The 17,671-nt window shown below is 60.1% G+C and overlaps 1 protein-coding gene across 2 annotated transcripts in view; it reads right to left on the bottom strand.

Moving 5' to 3' along the window:
- Positions 1-13,524, bottom strand: part of TAFA5 (TAFA chemokine like family member 5) — a 192,618-nt gene extending 179,094 nt beyond the window's left edge. The window contains exon 1 of one of the 2 annotated variants that reach the window (XM_033405301.2): positions 13,320-13,524. In XM_033405301.2, coding sequence (XP_033261192.1) covers positions 13,320-13,431 — 112 coding nt within the window. In that variant the 5' untranslated portion in view covers positions 13,432-13,524. The remainder of the gene's footprint in view (positions 1-13,319) is intronic. The other variant, XM_012536625.3, reaches the window with a different exon arrangement.
- Positions 13,525-17,671: the final 4,147 nt, after the last annotated feature.

Genomic DNA, 17,671 nt, shown 5'->3' with positions numbered 1-17,671 from the left:
CTGACAGCAGCAGTAATCCTGGGTTAACTCATCCGCGGCACCTGCCCTTCGCAGGCCCTGATCCAGCCGACAGGACCAAGCTGACAATGGGAGGCCCAGGTCCTGCCCCAGAGGGGCTCCCATCCCCGGGTGAACGCAGGGCCACACGGCGTGGAGCTGGCAGGCCCACAGCCCCCCACTTCTGGGGGAGCTCCAGTGAATGGAGACGTCCCCAACTTCCAGGCATGCACAGGTCACAGGAACGAGGCCTGGGCCCTCCCACATGTGGCCATGCTCAGCAAACGCTAGCCTGGAGGGCCCTGAGTCCAAGGCCACGAAGCCCTGCAGGGCCTGGGCTGGCTCCTCACCCTCCCACACGGCGTCCACCTGAGTCCCTGGAGAGGACGTGCTAAGGCTTCGGCCGCCCTGATGGGAGCCTGGCTGGCGAAGGCTCTGGGCACCCAATGCCAAAGCAGCATCCCGCCCGGCTCCGGCAGTGGGCAAGGCTGTGTGGAGTGTCCGCAGTCACAGGTGGCCTGGCCCGCCCCAGGGAACTTTCCAGGCCCCGCGGACTCCCACTAGGGACACTCCAGTACGTGTCACGTCTGCTCCATGGCACGGAATCGGCTCCCCTGTTTCTCAGAAGCGTCCCACCCCACTGCTGGCCCCAAGAACAGAGCTTGAGCAAACCGGGTATCAGGTTGGAGGGGGCAAACCCTCCCAGGTCTGGCGTGACACTGGGAGGAAGGTCCCAGGCCCCAAGGGTCCTGGCCCCTCCAGCGGGCTCACCGCCCCACATCCTCCAGGTCACAGTGGGTGGGGCTGACATGCTGAGTGGACAGAGGCCTCTGGGTATCCTGCCCACTTCCCAGGGTCTAACAGACAGAAACCTCCTGACCACCTGAGACGGTGGGGGTGACTGGAGCATCTTGCAAAATCTCCATGACGACAGCGTCCAATGAAGCCGTCTGCGCCCTCCCCGTACGCACGGGGCTTAGGAGCTGCAGGTGGCCGTCGGCCACCCGGCTGTACCGCGTGGGCTCCTGCTGCTCCTGTCTTGAAAATCTGTTCCTTTTTCATGCTGGAACCTTAAGATGAAGACGGAGCTAAAACACCCTGAACTCTGACCACACTGAGCAAATGCATTTCTGTTGACCACGGAACACTGATTTTGACCAAATCAAAGTTCTTGTAAAGAAGCACGTGGGTTGCCACGCAGCAGTGGCCTGTGTCTCACCAGGCCTGAGCCTGCCAGCAGGTTTCAGAAGTCCTCGGCGCCCACGTCCAATGTCCCAGATGCCGACGGTGAGAAGGTTTGCTGTTTTCTTAGCTCGAGAGCTTGCATCTCACTGTGGTGGGGTTCAGAAACCTCCCCAAGTTCATTAACACACACCTGCCCCCAGGTCTGGGTCCTGACCATTTTTAATGTGTGGAATGCATGTTGTTTGGGCCGACCAGGACGCCAGAGCAAAGGTCTCCGGGGGTCACGATGCGGTGGCTCCCGACAGAGCTGGCCCGACTCAGACGCGTGTTTCCAGAACCCAGGGAGCTCTGGAAACACACGCCACCCCCGCGGTCATCTCAAGGTGACCGTCTCCCTAGACGCCGCCCCTGCCCTCCCGCGCTGAGGGAGCAGAGGCCTGTCCTCTCCAGCTTTTGCAGACATGCATGTGATAGGTCCTCCGAAACACAGCCCAGACGGCCAGCCTCTGCCTCCCTGCAGGGTTCACTCCTACGGCCACAGAGCCTAACACGAGCCGGGGAAGAAAAGAGACACGAAAAGAGACACAGGGAAATGCACGGAAGACCCAGCGTGGCTCCATGGCTGGCCTCCTTCAGCCACTGCAGCGAGGACCATAAATTAGCATCAATTGATTAGCAACGAGTCCTATCAACCCATTAACGGCATTCAGCGATGCCCGGGGAAGTGCTATTAGGTAATGGAGCTGCTATGGAGAAGAAGAATTTAGAAACAGAGCCGGAGAGAGGCCTCTCCCCTGCATCCAGTGGCATTCAGGGCGGCGTGGAGGCACTAGCATCTTAACCGTGCGACGTCCTGATAGGAAAGCCCTCCAGAGAACTGTCCGGATACCCCTCCCCGAACCACAAGGCTTCAGGCAACGGGTGTGCTTTAAAACTGCCTTCCTCAACGCTCAGTTAAAATCAGATGCGAGGCAGGTCTTGGAAAACTAGCAACGCCCTGCCCCCCGATGTCACCCAGGTACCTGACAGCAGGAGACCACGGCCTAGCCCGGCTCCAGCCGACTTGTTCACGGTCCGGTCAAGCAGGCCAGGAAGACTCCACCGTCACCTCATCATCGGTGGATTTTAGTAACAAGTACGGAAGCTCAGAGACGTTCGCAATGTTGGTACTGACCTTGCTAAACATCAGGGGAAACCCTCCGAATAGAACTTAGGAGAAAGCGGCCCATCACAGGCCGTCAGCAAGGGCACCGGGAGAGCCTGCCCGGCTGTATTAATCAGCCCCTCTCGCTGGACATTCAAGACACCAAGACAAGGCAGGTGGGGACAACTTGGGGAAGGGAGTGTCCTGAAGAGTTCAGGGCCCTGGCTACCCCGCTCCCATCTCTGCAGGGAGATTCTGTCTGTCCTTTTGGAAAACCATTCCAGAGCCATCAGTAAAGCAGGGGTGCTGTGCTTGGGGCCCTGCCCTGGAGAGGCCCATGCCGTGGACCCAGCACGACTGTGACTACGACAGCAAGGGTCTGCGGTGAGTCCACAGCCCTAGACCCGGGGGCACACACACCCTGCCCAGCCCTCCTCCAGCTCATGCCTGGGCCTCCCGGGGGAGAAAGGAGACCCTCGCAGGGCCCCCGGCTCTGTCCCCATCCAGGCCCACGACGGACACCACTCCCACCTGCGGACACCACTCACAGTGCGCGGGCCCGGCAGCCCGTCAGGCTCCGCTGGCCGCCCTGCTAGAACTGTCAGGGCTTGTGAGCCCGGGTCAGAGGGAGAGGGCCTCCTTCATGCGGCGAGTGTTTCCGTGCGCCCGTGAGGTGTATCCATCCCCTCTCTCCAGCCACAGCCCCGGATCCCTGGGAGGATTCGCGGGGTCAGAACGGCGAGGTCAGCAGAGTTCAGCCCTCCGAGGGGCGGCTGTCTCCCCCTGCCCGGCCCCGCCCTGGGCACCCCAGGCACCCCCTTCTCTGGAGAGATGAGTCTGGACCACAGGGGTGTTCGGGCGGCCAGAGCATCTCCTGAGCACACTCAGCTGCTGGACCTGGCAGCCAGGGCGGAGGATCTGAGCGCAGGCGAACAGGCCAGGGGGAACCCACGGCTGGGGCAGGAGGCAGGCCCCGGGCGAGGACGCCCCTCGGATCAATCCGTGCGTTTCCTCCCCAGCAGCTCCCCATATGCAGAACGTGAGCCTGTCCTGCGGGGGGGCGGGGGGCGGCCCCAGGATGGAGGCCGAGCAAACCAGGCAGGGGCTGTAGGCTTGAGGCGGCTGGCGGGGGGGGGCGGGGTCTTTCTTTTCTAGCCTCTGTTGAAGCAGAGTTGCTGTACAGGGCTGTATACATGGCAAAGTGGATGCGTCATGCGTACCCATCTATCCCCTCCGTTTCCGACTCTGTTCCCATACAGGCCATTACAGAGTACTGAGTGGAGCTCCCTGTGCCCTACAGCAGGGCCTTATTAACTACCTGTTTTATGTATGGCAGTGTGTGTGTGTCGGTGTCCCAATCTCCCAGTCTACCCTCCCCCCGACCCCTTTGGTAACCATAAGTTTGCTGTCCACATCTGTGACTCTGTTTCAACAGTGCGGTCTCGAGAGTTCACGGTCGCTCTGAACGTCCGGAGGGTGGGTGCAAGGCCAGGCTGTGGCCAAGGGGCTGGCAATGGGGGTAGGGCTGAGTCCTGGAAGCTCTGGAGCCGGAGGCGCCCTAGGCGTCGGGGAGGAGGTCAGAAGGAATGTGGCACCAAAAGAAGGGGCCTTAGGAAGCCCGTGGGCGGGGAAGGCGAGGCTGGCCCTTCCGGGCTGTTCCCCTGCCAGGACCCCAAGTGTGAGTCCCCAGCTGTCCTCCACCCTCACCCCGCGCGGGGCGACCAGCACACCCACCACCTGCCCACCCGCTGACCTCCCCCAGCCCTGTCTGCCGTGGGCGCCCTGAGGTGCCGTGGCAGGTGGCTCCGGGATGTGGGAGGATGTCAGCCTGGGGAGGGACCACGGGAGGCGGAACCCAGCCCCCGAGTTCACTGCCAGCCGGGTCCCAGGGACTCACTGCTCAACCGGCAAGGTCCTTGCAGGCCCGCTCGGTGTCAGGGAGCGTCCTGATAGGTTTGCTCTCCGGCTCAGCCGCGGTGGAAACGGGCACAGCAGCAAACCTTCCGCAGTCCCTGCTCTGCATGGAGGGCCCCCCACCCCGCGGACGAGGCCGCACGCTCCCAGTGCTCAGGGACACCTGGTCATCAGGCCCAGCCCAGCGGGCACCAGGCGGCCCGAGCAACCCACGCCCTCTTTGCAAGTGCACTCGAGGTGTCTGTCCAGCGATATTGCAACTTCCTTGTGTGAACTACAGCGAAGTCTCACTGGCCCTTCAGCCCCAGGATCCCAAGTCCGGGCGAGCATACGCTGCCCTCTGTCACCCTGGGATGGGCAGGTCCTGGGATCGCAGGTCGGATCCCTGCAAAGTGCCAGACTCACTCCCTTCTGATCCTCGTGGCGTCTGGGGCCTGGAAAGACCATCAGCGCCATCACCATCTGGTGCAGAGACAGAGGCCCCAAATCAGAAGGGATGCGTGTCTGTGGCGTGTGTACACACGTGCGTGCACAAAACCAGGGACACAGCATGAAGGGCCGGGGAAGTGGAAGCAGCCGGCACAGGGAGGGGAGCCCTGAGCTCTGTCCGCTCCTGCTCTCCAGTGCGTGGTCCCCAGGCCTGTAACCTCCAGGGAAGCCGCCAGGCCACACCTGTGCATCCCACTTCTCTGGTTAAAAAGGAACCGGTGAGGAAACGCTCTAGGGATAGTCAAGTCCCCCACCACCCCATCCCCGTGCTGCCCTGGGCTCACCACCTGGGGTCTCCCGGGACTAGGACTCTGGCGGGGCCGTCAGTGGCTTTGGCTCATGACACGCGAGTCTGAGACTGAAAAGCAACCTGCAGGCCGGGGCTGGGGGCTGCGGGGAGACCCGCACAAGTGTGCATGTGTGCGTGCGTGCGTGTGCAGGAGTGCTGCCTGATACGGTGGGATGTGCATCTTCACGAGCTGCACCCACGTACACAGCGGCACGTCCCTGCCGCCCCACGGTCACAGATGGCATGAGGAAGGCGCTGGGGTAGGGCTCCCGAAGGAAGGCGGCAACAGGCTGCCCAGGGACTAGAACACGCTGCCTGTTGGGGAGGGGGGTGGGCAGGGGCACATCCTGAGGCATAGGGGGTCTGCATGCTCCCCCTGCCGGCACAGGCCGGCTGACCCCGGGCACCATCCCCGTGCAGGGGCTCCTAGGGCCCAGCCAGGGCCCAGTGACAAGGCTGGCGGGCACAGGCCGGAACAGAAAGAGCCTGGCGCAGCCCCGTCAGGGATACAGGCAGCAGGCTCTGGCGTCCCCCAAAAAGGACTGAGTAAAGGCGGCTTCCAGGCAGCCAAGGTCCCGCCAAGGGCAGTAGAACTTTTGGAGGGAATGGTGTTTATGAATTTGTTCCAACGGGCTCTAGACAGAAATCTCCAACATCATGCCTCTTGAAAAGGTGAGCATCGTCAAGCCGGTGGGTAGATGACGGACAGGTAGTGGGCGGGCTGCCCTGTCCCCGTCGGGTCAGGAATGTTTTATTGCCTCTAAATGGCTTGATCACCATGAGCAATAAAGTTACATGTGAGATATGGAGAAGTCAGGATGTGGAGAAGAATCTGAGACCAACCCCAAGCCCTGAGGCTGGTTCCAAGCTCTGCAGACAGAAGCGTGGGGAGACACGGTCCCCGCCCAGCAGACAGCCTTTCCCACAGCCCAGCCGGTCTGGGCACGACTGGGGAGATGCACCTGCCAGAGAAGGCGACCGGCTGAACGTCCTCCCACCCCTGTGTTGGCTGTTCAGCTACAGACGCGGTCATGAGGTTGTCACGCTGCTCAGCGTGACTGGCACTCAGCCCCAGGACCAGAGTCCCGACTCAACGAAACCAGGAAATGCCAGAACAAGCCTGTGGACTGCGGACCCACAAACTAAGTCAGAGGCCCCAGGGATGGGGGGATTCTACCCCCAGGGGACACACAACAAGGGCTCGGTTATCACCCCGGGGGGGGTGGAGACTACTGGCACCGAGTGGGTGGTGGCCAGGGATGTTGCCCAACACCCCACCATGAGGAAAGTTCACGCTGGAGAGCAACCTGGTCCAAACGTCCACAGTGCTACGGGGAAGAAACCCCAGGGATGTCATAGAAAGCAAGTATTCAAGGAAAATAAGGATGGAGTAGAAGCTAAGGAAAGGAGGCGAGGCTGCTGGGAGGCTCTGGAGAGCTCCCACTCCGGCAGTGTGAAAGGCCCACCAAGGACGCTTTGAAAACAGTGAACGTTTCATCGAGATTCCACACAGTTTTCTTTCTTCTCCTTTTCAATCAGACGGTGTTAGAACCAGATTTGATACTCCGGATCCAACAACTTCAATTTTCACAAGACATCTCTCCGGCCCCGCCCCCAGTCCTGTGGCCACACCCAGACCCTCAGCCCGCCTTGCCCCCAGACCTTCGGGGCACCCCAAGTCCTTAGGGTCCAGACCTTCAGCCCCGCCCCGGTCACAGCTCACTGCCCAGGGCGCCAGGATCAACGAGTGTTTTCTCAGAGAATGGGGCAGTCACTGCCCGAAGTCCCAGAGCCGTGCCAGCCGGCATCCAGGTGAACACACAGAGCGCTGGAGAGGGAAAGGAAGCGGTGCATTCAGGGGAGGCTTCCTGGAGGAGGAGTTCTCCACCACTGGGGGTGGGGCATGTTCTGGAGACCAGTCCAGCTCAGGTTCCCTCGCTGCATTCAGCAGAACTGTGGGGGAGTTGCCGTGCGAGGGACCCCGCGGACAGTGGGGTATCGAAGTGAGTAATACCAGGGCATGCAGGAGAGAACGGGCACACGCATCACATTCCCATGAAGGGAGCCCTGGGGTGCCGGCTCCGGGCCGAACTCTGCCAGCCAGCACAGAGGATGGAGAGGGCCACCGGGGCAGGAAAGATGGGCTTTAGTGAGGCCCTGAGTGACGTGAGCGGGGAGGCGGCGAGACGGGGAGGAGAGGACTGGTGCCCGCTCCATTCTAAGGGAAGCCACACGTGGGGATCTCCCGTCGGCCAGCCTGGAGGCAGAGGGGCCACCAAGGACGATGCTGATGTATGCAGGAGGGACTCGGGTGACGGTGGGGAAGACAGGATGGAGGATGGCTAGGTGTGTTTCGGAGAAGGACTCCCAGGAGGCTGGGCACAGGGACAGAGCTGGAGGCTGCCCTGCCATGCAGAGGCCCTGGCGAAGGCCAGGCAGGGCAAGAGGAGGCTCCAGGGCTGGAAGGGGATTCAGGGCCAGACCCTGGGCCGAGAGTTTGGGGGAGGCGGTGACCTGAGAGAAGGCAGCCAGGACCCCAGCAGAAGAGGGTGCCGGGCCCAGCTGGGGGCCCCGTCCTCTACTGCCTTCGCTTTGTGCTAACCGTCCAGCACCCCCCACACTGGGACGCAAGCGGTCTTGCCCACCTCTGTGTCCCCAGGCTTCCTAATTCCTCATCACACGAACAAGCTGAGGCACAGACGCCAGGGGCCGGCTCTGCACCGCTCTGGCCTCCAGCACACCTAGAAGGAGGGCCAGGTCCCCAGGTGGGACCCCACAGAGGCCAGCCCCTCCACGGGGGAGGCCGACTCCACAGCAGGTGACACACCAGGGCCCAGGACCGGGAGGCGGGAACATCGGAAGATGAGTGGGGTCTTCCCCAGGGGACATCTCACCAAGCAGCCACTGTCCCACCAGGCCTAGACCCACCATTCCCGAGGACGCCGCAGGCACGCCAACTTGGAGCTGGGCCTCCCGAGAGCCACGAGGACCAGGGGATGCCGGAGGAGTCCCGCCGGCCTAGTTGGAGACAAAAGTGATTCCACACTCGACTCCTGCCAGCCATTGGAATAAATAAGTAAACGTTACAAAGCCTGCGGGAGCCCTCCACCACGTCTGCAGGGTGAAGGAGAGACGGGGCGACTTGCCCAGATCTGCCGCCAGCTGCTGCCGGCTCGTGCTGCCTGCTGGGAGCTTCAGTTAGCACCACGCCAGAGCCCAGATACGGAAACCGTGGGGAGGGGGACGTGGAAGGAGGAGCAGGCCATTGCTGGACGCTTCCGCAGAAGCCGTGGGAGCCCCGGGGCAGCCCGGGCAGCCGGAGCTCGGCTCTGGGGTTCACGGAGGGCGTGCAAGGTTGCCTGCAGAAAGGGACACCACCAGGCACTCTCAGCCCCGTGTGCCAGCGCCGGCCCCTGAGAGGACAGCCAGTGACAATCCCCCAAACAAATAAAGTCCAGCAGATCCAGCGGCCAGCCCCCTCTGCCACCAGCATCTGACTGATCCCCTGTCACGCAGGAACCCTGACCCACATCCTCCTTGTCAACCCATCTCCTCCCCAACGCTCAGCGGGCACCCACGGCTCTGGGTGACAGGTGGCGTTCTGTAGAGGTCATTAACTCCAGAGCACCACATTTTAATGCAAAAATGAGCCCTTGTAAATCAGCGCAGCTGCGAAGCTATATAAAGAAATGGGGATGTTAATGTTTTGCTTTTCTTCCCATTTCTCATGCCACATTATCATAACATATTCCCATAATCACACCCATAAAAGTCACCTGAAAATACTTCATGCCACAAAAGCTGATCTCCATATCTCCTCCCGGGGGATGTCAAGTGGCAGGTCTTGAGCGAGAAATTCCAGGGTGGAATTCAGCCCAGACGCCTGGTACCGAAGACCCGGCCAGCTGAGTTATAGCACACAGCCCCCGTTTGGGAGGCGCTATCCTCTGGCCTCGCTGCAAACAGTGAGTTGCCAGGGGAGTCCTGGAGGGCGTGGCCCCTGTTGGCGGTGTCTGGGCTGGGGGGGAGGGGTGTGGGGCTGGGGGGGGGCACCAATCAGTCTGTCTGGCTTCCAGGGGCATAACCTCCCCCAGCTCCCCGATCCCTGGGCGTGGAGTTCCACCAATACAAATCCCACAAACAGGCAACCTATCTCCTTATGTTGTTGAAAGAAACACACAGCACATCTTCTCCGGCCAGAAATTCATCAAATGAAAAACACAGTAGGAGAAAAAAAAAAAGGATGAGAAATAAACTTCTGAATGTCATCACTTCATTCAGTTTCCAGTATTTCCAATTTCACCTCTTGGAAAACCCCAGAAATCAAATTTGAACAGCAGGAAAGTGGCATATTCTGATCTCTCCTAAATATGCAATAAATTGTATTTATAAGGAAAATGCAGCCTCAGAAAGCCTGCACTTCTTTAGTATTCTAGTGGATTAAAAAACAATTCAGAAGTTGTTGTAATTTCTTCTCGTAGTTGCATGAGGTCTATGGCATGAGATTTAACTTAAAGCTGCCATTCAATTTTGATGAGATTTATTTGAAAAAAAAAACAAGTCGACAACAGAGTCACATTGCCTCTCGCACTCTACTCCCTGGTACTTTCAAATATAAGACTTTCCTCCCACCCACCGTTTACATGCCAGGAGCAGCTGTCCACCAAGCCCGTCCAAAGAGGAGACGGGCAATCTACGTGAACGCACAGCCTTCTCGGACTTCGAAATAAACACCGTGCACGGTGTCAAGTCACGGCTTAGCGTCCTAAGGCCGCCACTAGCGCATCATTCTCTCCACCTCCCTCACGGTTTATTACAGCCAGTATGTTGTAAGCCAGCACAGCAGCTGCATCTTCGGGGTCTCGGGGTTGAGCACAGCACACAGGCAAACCACTATGGTTTCGCCAGAGCTGTCCCACTCCATCCAAGAACCAGGTCCAGGCAGAACTCTCCTCTCCAGATACACTAAGGGGAAGACGATCTAACTCAGCGTTTTCCAAGCCATGAGAACAGAGGTTTCCCCAGACCAGAGTGAAGGAGAGTTTCAATTTTCTCATCGGAGCTCATCACCTCCCCAAGATAAGTCTTTACCAAGCGTCCATCCCTGCTGTAATGGGAACGTACACAGAGATGGAGTCTGCATCTCTAAAGAAAGCCATCAAGGGCCCCCTTCCTCTTTCTGTGTCTCCTGTCAATTGTTCCCCAATAGGAGAAAAATGACAAGGCTGTGTCACTATAGCAACTAACTTAATTGGTGGACTGCAGGTCTTTCTCCAGCCAGAGGGTGGAGCCCATCTCCTTAAATATGAATCTCAGCGGCTGCAAGGAAGGGAGGGCTTCCACGGGGCCAAGAACAGGAGAACACCCCTGACCCAAAACGACGCCAAGAAAGATTCCAGTTTGCTTCTAGCAGCGCCAGAAAGTGAACACCTTTTGTGCTGCAGAGAAATGCACAGATTTAACAGGCAGGATAACTGAATCCTGTATGACACTTACCAGTCTCCCTAACTAATGACACAAATAGATCTGCTCCAAAACACAAAAACATTTTGGGTAATAAAAATCCTTACCGATAACAGAAACAATTTACAGACATGGGTGCTATAACTATTCTTTTCATCCCAGATATACTGGAAAAGAGAATGAAATCACAGGGACTGTTCCATTTGCATTTTATTTGCTTTATCAATTCTAAAAAAAAAGAACTTCTTTTTTCTCTAGGGCTGATGTTCCAAGCTATCGATTATTATTATGTCTAGTTCGCATTTTAGTGTTTTCATTCCTCCAAGTGCATATGTCTACTTTGTATATTAGTGAAATGTTTTAATTTCTCCAAGTGCCTTTCTGGTGTAATGGGGTGTGTCCAAAAACGTTATCTTATTGTCAGTTATTCCGTTCCATGGAGGTGGAAACAACCATAAAAATGTGGTTAACCCAAGCTTCGGCTATTAATGATTTCCGCCATTCTGGATTAGACGGGTTTTTTTTTTTTACCAAATGTCGTCGTCCTGGTGGAAGAGCTGTTTCCAGAATGCCAGGGAGGCCTCCGCAAAGCAGCCTGAGTGTCCAATGGGATCTCGGGTTCCACCAAGTGTCTGAGCAGCGGGCAGGCCTGGACCGCCACCTGGAGCAGGCAGCAGTCTGGCAAAGGTGTGAGTGTCAGGACAGACATAGCGGGTCCCCCTTCAGGTTCAGGAGGTGCTGGGTGGGGGTGGGGGGTGGAGTGAGCAGAGACTGCACACAGAAGGTGACAAAGGAAGGCCCTGGCTGGCGCACCTGGGGTGGGAAGTGTTGAAGCCACAGGGCAGGGCGGAGGTGTCATGTACTTAACAACAATTAGCAGTTGCTCCTCTCTGTACCCGGAGGGCTGCCTCCCCAGCCAGCCTGTTGTTGCCGGGTTCTCGCCTTGGCACCAACGATGTTGTCCCCAGAGCCGGGGAGGGACAGCAGCCTGGGGACTTGGGGCACAACAACCCCCTTCCCAAACACTGCTGGATGAGCCCCCCTCCCATGCTGCCACCAGGAAGTGCATTTAAATGACACCTCCTGGGTGAGCCCCGAGTTCACCTGCCTTTCACCTGTTCCCCATGGCCAAGGAAGCCGGCTGAGGCTCTTCTCTGGAACCCTGGGAACGCTGCCCCAGGGCCCCGAGATGGCCGCGAGGAGCTGGGGAGAGGGCACAGACCTCGCTCAAACCCCCAGAACAGCCCCCCTCCAGGCAGCCAGCGCAGGAACGCATTCGGAGGAGCAGGCAGGGTGCAGCCGGGATGGCGGTGCCAGTCTGGGCAGTCGGGCTTGCGGCCCCACGGGGAACCTTCCCGCTCGGAGACCCCTCCCCACGCGTCCCCACGCGTCGCCAGCAACTGCAGCGAAATGCACAACCCGGCTGAGACCAGCAGCACGACTCCTGCTCTGAGCACCGGGTTTCCCCCGCCATTCGGGGAGGATGAGTGGGGGCTGGGCTGTCCCAGGACTCCGCGACCGCGCGCGCCCCGCGTCTCCATGGCCCGCCGCGGTCCCATTTTGGAGAGAGCGAAGGCTCGGGCTGGGAGCTAGGTGGCCGAGGGCTGCGAGGTGGTGGCGGGGAGCGAGGCTCCGCGCCGGCCTCTCTCTCTCTCTCTCCCTCTCCCTCTCTCTCTCTCAATTTTTTTTTTTTTTTTTTTTTTGGTAAAGAATCCATATTTTTCCATCGCCCATGGCAATTCTCCATGACAGGTGTTCCTCAGCGCCCGTCCTTTCCTCCCGCTGGGATAGGAAGGGACCCGGACCCTGTGCCAGGCGGTCGGCCGGGGAGCCCACCTGCCCGCGCCATCCCGGCCCGGAGCCTGTGCCCGGGACGCTGACCACTCCCCACCCATCCAACCAGCCGCGAACCCGTGTCCGGAGCATTGACCATCCACCCCCACCGCAGTCCCTAGGCTGTGCCCAGCGTCCCACCAGCCTCCATTCCCCCAGCCCCCAGCCTGTGCCCCGGGCGCAGCACCCCCGACACACCCAGGCAGACCCCGACCCTGCTCCCGGTCCCCCAGCCCCCAGCCTGTGCCCCGGGCGCCCGCCAGCCCGCGCCACCCCAGCCCCGAGCCCGTGGCCCCGCGCCAGACCCACTGGTTCACCGGCTCGGGTCCTCGGACCCTACTCGCGAAATGCCGGTGGAAGCGGCGAGCCCTCTCCGGGCACCCCAGCCCTCACTTATCTTTTTTAGGAAAGCGCCGGCGAGCCTGCTTCCCGGGAAGGCAGAAGCTCCAGCCGCACGACCTAACCCGAGCCCCGCTCCTGCCCCAGGCGCCCCGCTCCGGACTCGGCCGCCGCGTCCCCCGCCGGAGTGTCGCCAGCGGAAAGCTCAGGGCAAGGCGCTCCACCGACAGCCCAGGCAGCGCTGCCCGCCCGCCCCGGACCTGCCGCCGCCTCCGGAGCGCGCGGCTCGGCTCGGCCGGGAAGCCGCCGGCTCGGCTCGGATCGCGGGCCTGGGCCGGGAGTGGCGGCGGCACGCCGGGCAGCCGCGGGCATCGCCGCGCAGGGACGCGCCGCGCCACCCGGGGCCTGGTGCCCGGGCCCTGCCCCGGAGTCGGAGGAGGGAGGCTCAGCGGTGGCGCCGGCCTCCGAAGTGCCGACCCCTCGCCCTCCCGGCCCAGCGCAGGACCGACGGGGACCCGGGGGACGGCGCGCCCCGAGCTCGCAACTCCTCACGGACTCCGGGCGGCCCGCGGGGCGCCCCGCCGGAGCCGCGGCCCGGGAACGGGGAACGGGCGCCGGGGCCGGGACCGGAGGGCCGGCCGAGGACCCGGGCCGCGCGGTACTCACTGCAGTAGGCGATGAGCAGGCTGGCCAGGATCATGAACGCCCAAAAAGTTGAGGACATGCTGGGCAGGGCGGTCGCATCTTGCCGGCTGCTGGTCCTGGGCGATGGCGCCATTGAAGCCGCGGCGCCCGCGCGGGGGGCAGCAGCGCGTCTCAGCAGCCGGCCCTGCCCGCGCCCCCGCGCCGGCCTCCACGTGCGGGCCCCGCGCGCGCCATCCTCCACCGCCGCCGCCGCCGCCACCGCCGCCGCCGCGCCCGGGCTCCGGCCCACAGCGCCCTGCGCCGGCCCGCCCCGCGCCGCGCGCGCCCGCGCCCGCCGAGCCCGGGGACGCCGGCCCTGCCGCTCTGGTCGTCGCTGCGCGCCCGGGCTCGGCGCGCCGGCCACAAATGCGAGGGGCGCCCCCGATGCGCGTGCCCGGCGCCGCGGGGGCACCGCGGGGGCCCAGGTGCTGGCTGGGGAGGCCGGCGGCGGCCGAGCGGACGAAGCGCCGGAACCGCGCCTCTGGATGGCGACAGAGACGGCCCGGCGCGCCCGCGGCCTGGGCACCTCGCGGGGGGGGACGGGCCGGCCAGCGTGAAGTTTGTGTACTGGGGCTGTGTGGTCCGCAGGCCCTTGGCGCCCACATCCTTTCCCCGCCCCTGCCTACAACGCTGGGTCCCAGACCTTGCCTGGGCTGGGGTTACCAGAGTTTATTCCAAGTATAGGGGGCTTTGGACCCTTTACGCGGATGGGCCTTGTCATCCCTGTTCTGGGTTTTTTGTTGGCGTCCTCAAACCCCTGGAGAGCACAGCCTTGGACCCGCGCAGAGTCAGCTGAGCACCCAGAAAAGGCTGCTCCTTTCCCCAGGCCGGGCACTGCCAGGCCAGGACACACGTCCCAGGAGCCCTGTCCTCGGCCCCTCTGCAGTGCCTCCACCTCTGCCTACTGTCCTGGCCTCGGTGAGCGGTCTCCTTGCGCACCATTCACAAGGCTCCAGTCTTGTGTCTCTAAATTCCCCACCCGGGACTGGTCTCCTGTGTTAATGCCGAGGATGGAGAAAGTGCGTCCTCTGAGGTCACTTTCCCCATCCCCACTCCTCCCTCTCCTGTCCCCTCGGCAAGACAGCTCCCAAGTCCAGGTGCTGACCAGATGGTCCAGCTACCCGGGGAGGCTCTGACCCTGCGGTGCCCAGACACACCGTCCGCCTGAGCACTGCCTCCCTGCCGGCTCGTGGACACGCCATAGAAACGCATCCTTCCCAATTCAGGGGTTCTTCCGGATTCTGCGTGAGGACGGGGAGCTGGGAACCCATGAGGTACTGTTGGAGCTGAGGACCCTTTCTCAGGAGCCACTAGAGGGCCTGAGCGCTGATTGAATAGCTGGGAGAAGCAGAGATGGAAGAAGTTCACTCACGTCTGAGTCCTGGCTGGGGAGGCCCCTGAGGAACCAGGGAGACTGGCGTGAGGGCGTGAGGGGACAGCTCTCCCAGGAGCACGCACACGTGCACATCACACACATGTGCACACCGCATATACACACACACACAACATACATGCATACACGCGCGCGCGCACACACACACACACACACACACACACACACACACACAGAGTGGGGGAAGCGAGCACGCAGAGAGCAGAAGACGCAGGCCAGGTGGTCTGTCTGGACCCAGGGGTCGGCTCCGTGGGCGCCTTGGCCAGGGGCTCGGGCAGGGCTGGTGTTGTAATATGGTTGTATCCAGGCTGATTTTCTTCATACATTTTCTGGTCCTGTTTAATTACAGTCCTCTGACTTCCCATCTCAGTGTCTTCCCAGCTGCGGCTGCCCGTCTCCCTTGGCTGGCAGGGCGGTGCTGCAGAACCTGGAGCCCTGAGAACCGGGGGGGGTGGGCAGGCAAGAGGGCAGGACCCCTTGTCTCCTCTGCCTCTGGCTCAGGGAGGGGCGCCTCAACCGGAGTACATGGAGCCGCCCTGGATGCCTGCATCGCCTTCACAATTCATTCATTCGATTTCATCCTGTTAAAAGGATGTACCTTGTAAAAACGTTACACCTTGCATTTCATCCTGTGCATTGTTCTGGGCATTCATTTACTCAACGTCAATTTACTGAGCACCTACGAGATGCCAGGTGCTGGAGGAGGGAAAGTGGACCAGGCATGCACTTTCTGTCCCCTGGAAATGTGTGGCTGTTTTAGGAAACCAGCCACTACAGTGCAGTGTGGCGGGTGCTGTGAAGGGGGGAGGGCCGTTAGAGAGCCCGCTGGGGCAGAGGAGAGGAGAGTTGGCCCAAATCAGGTTGTGGGGTTCCATAAGGGCGTCCCAGGGAAGCTTCCAGTGGTTTTCAAACATTTTTGGTGCCATCCTTAAGACACACACACACACAGGCAGACAAACACTTGAAAGTTTCACAGAACAATACTTATACCCTCAATACTCTCTGATATGTTCGATTCTATCCTAATTCATTTCTTAAAGTGCTGGTTGCCCACCCAATAATTTTTGCTCACTGTAATTTCCTTTGCTTCACAAACACTGTTCTATAGAGAGATGTGGTCTGTGTTGAACTTGGAAGGATAGATCGGGGCTGTCCTGCAAAGGATGCAGGAGATGGTGATGGTGGATGGTTGGGGAGGGTGGTCTGAGCAGGAGGGGACACGCTGAATGAAACAGTCTCCTTCATCCTGAAACTCAGGCCAGGAGATTTTTGTGGCCGCAATGTCAGGAGTTTGACATGTATTAAAAAAAAGAAAATTCAGTGGCGCTTGTTGAAGACGGTAAGGCAGACTATTCAAGGCCATCATGATGTGTACGGGGACCACTGGGAAAGGATTTTGCACTGGGGGAAGCAGACTGGGCTCAACCCTGCCTGCCGCATGGGTGAGTGGACATTTATGGCCAAGGAGCAGGTGAGAGTCAGTGGATGGAAAATGAGTAACAGGAAACATCAGGGGTGGGGGGGTGGGGGCTTCTGGCGAAGCCGACCCAACAGGATTCTTGCTGCAGGTCAGAGGTCACCTGGGGGAGTGGGGGAGGGTAAGGAGCCTGATCAGGTTCTGAGTAAACAGACTCAGCAGCCTTCTCGGTAAGAGTGGATCCTACAAGGAAGTAGGGCCTAGAGAAGGTTCTGGAGCCTGACTGAAGATTGCTCGAGCGAAGAACCTTTGTCAGGTGGAAAACTTCAGGAAGTCGGAGTGGATCGACTAGTTCATGCCCTGTACTGAAAACTCTCACCAGAGAGAGGAAGAATAATGGAGTTCTTGGTGCTCATGACTCGGAATCCAGGGACGTGGAGAGCTGGAAACCCAGTGAGGCCGGAAGGGGTAAGGTGGTGGGAAAAGAGACAAGGTTGGGGCCCCCTGACCGGAGGCCGACGATCCTGACCTGATCACAGCGGCACAGCCAGGAGGCAGCCCAGAAGTAGGGACAGACACCGGTGGTTCCTGGAGGCCCCGTGAGGGACCAAGATGGAAACAGGATGGGGATGAGCAGAGCGCTGAAGTCTGTTGCTAGGCAACAGAAAGCCAGCCCTGGATCCAAGCATACTACCCAGTGACAGTTTGTTGTTGTTGAGTGGCTGGTTTTGATTACTAGCCAGAACTGATAGAACATTAAATTTTGAAACTCGGGTGAGTTTATTAGAGAATCACACCACCACCTTCACTTCAAGCCTAGGAAACAAGGGATGGAAGAGTTCAACCCCGAGGAAATGCTTGGGTCTCACCCCACATCGAGTGGCTAGTCACAGGGCTGCTGAGACCTGGCCCGGGGAGGGGCGCCCTGCACCGTGGACGGCTCAGGTGGCCACGGAGGCAGGAATGGACAGACCCCGTAGAGGAGGCGTGGCTCGTGAGGGTGGGTCCTCACGACTCCTTCCAAGTCTGGGCAGGAAATCTTGGCTCGTCTTCGAGATAAGCGTGCCTCATTTTCCCCGCTCTGCTTTTGAAAACAGGAATATTGGCCGTGGTTTTCCCATTCACTTTTTCTCCTCCATACCGAATGTCATATCTGTCACTCTGTCATGGGCTGCCAGGCTCCCTGGCAGCTCCCAGAGCTCCTGAACTGAGCAGGATGTTTTAACTGGGTGAGATGGGATGTCTCCACTGGGACAACGGGGAGGGGCTTTGTTATGAAAAAGCAGGTCCCCTTTTATGAAGAATACACGTGGGTCTAGGTAGCAGGCAGCTAAAGGGCTAGACTGTGCTGGGCCTGGCTGCCCCTCCTATGGAAACATGGCCGGTTTCCCTTTGAGGGCTGGCACCCTCGTCTCCCGTGTGCGTTTGGAAAGACATCACTTCCAAAGTGAGTGCAGGGGGAGGGTGGGGGAGGGGAGGCAGGCCAGCAGTCAGTCGGCAGCAGGTGTACAAGTCCATGTGAGA

Source organism: Orcinus orca, chromosome 11, assembly GCF_937001465.1.
Source record: "Orcinus orca chromosome 11, mOrcOrc1.1, whole genome shotgun sequence".
In the NCBI taxonomy this organism is placed as follows: Eukaryota; Metazoa; Chordata; class Mammalia; order Artiodactyla; family Delphinidae; genus Orcinus; species Orcinus orca.
This window is presented reverse-complemented; position numbering and strand designations above follow the sequence as displayed.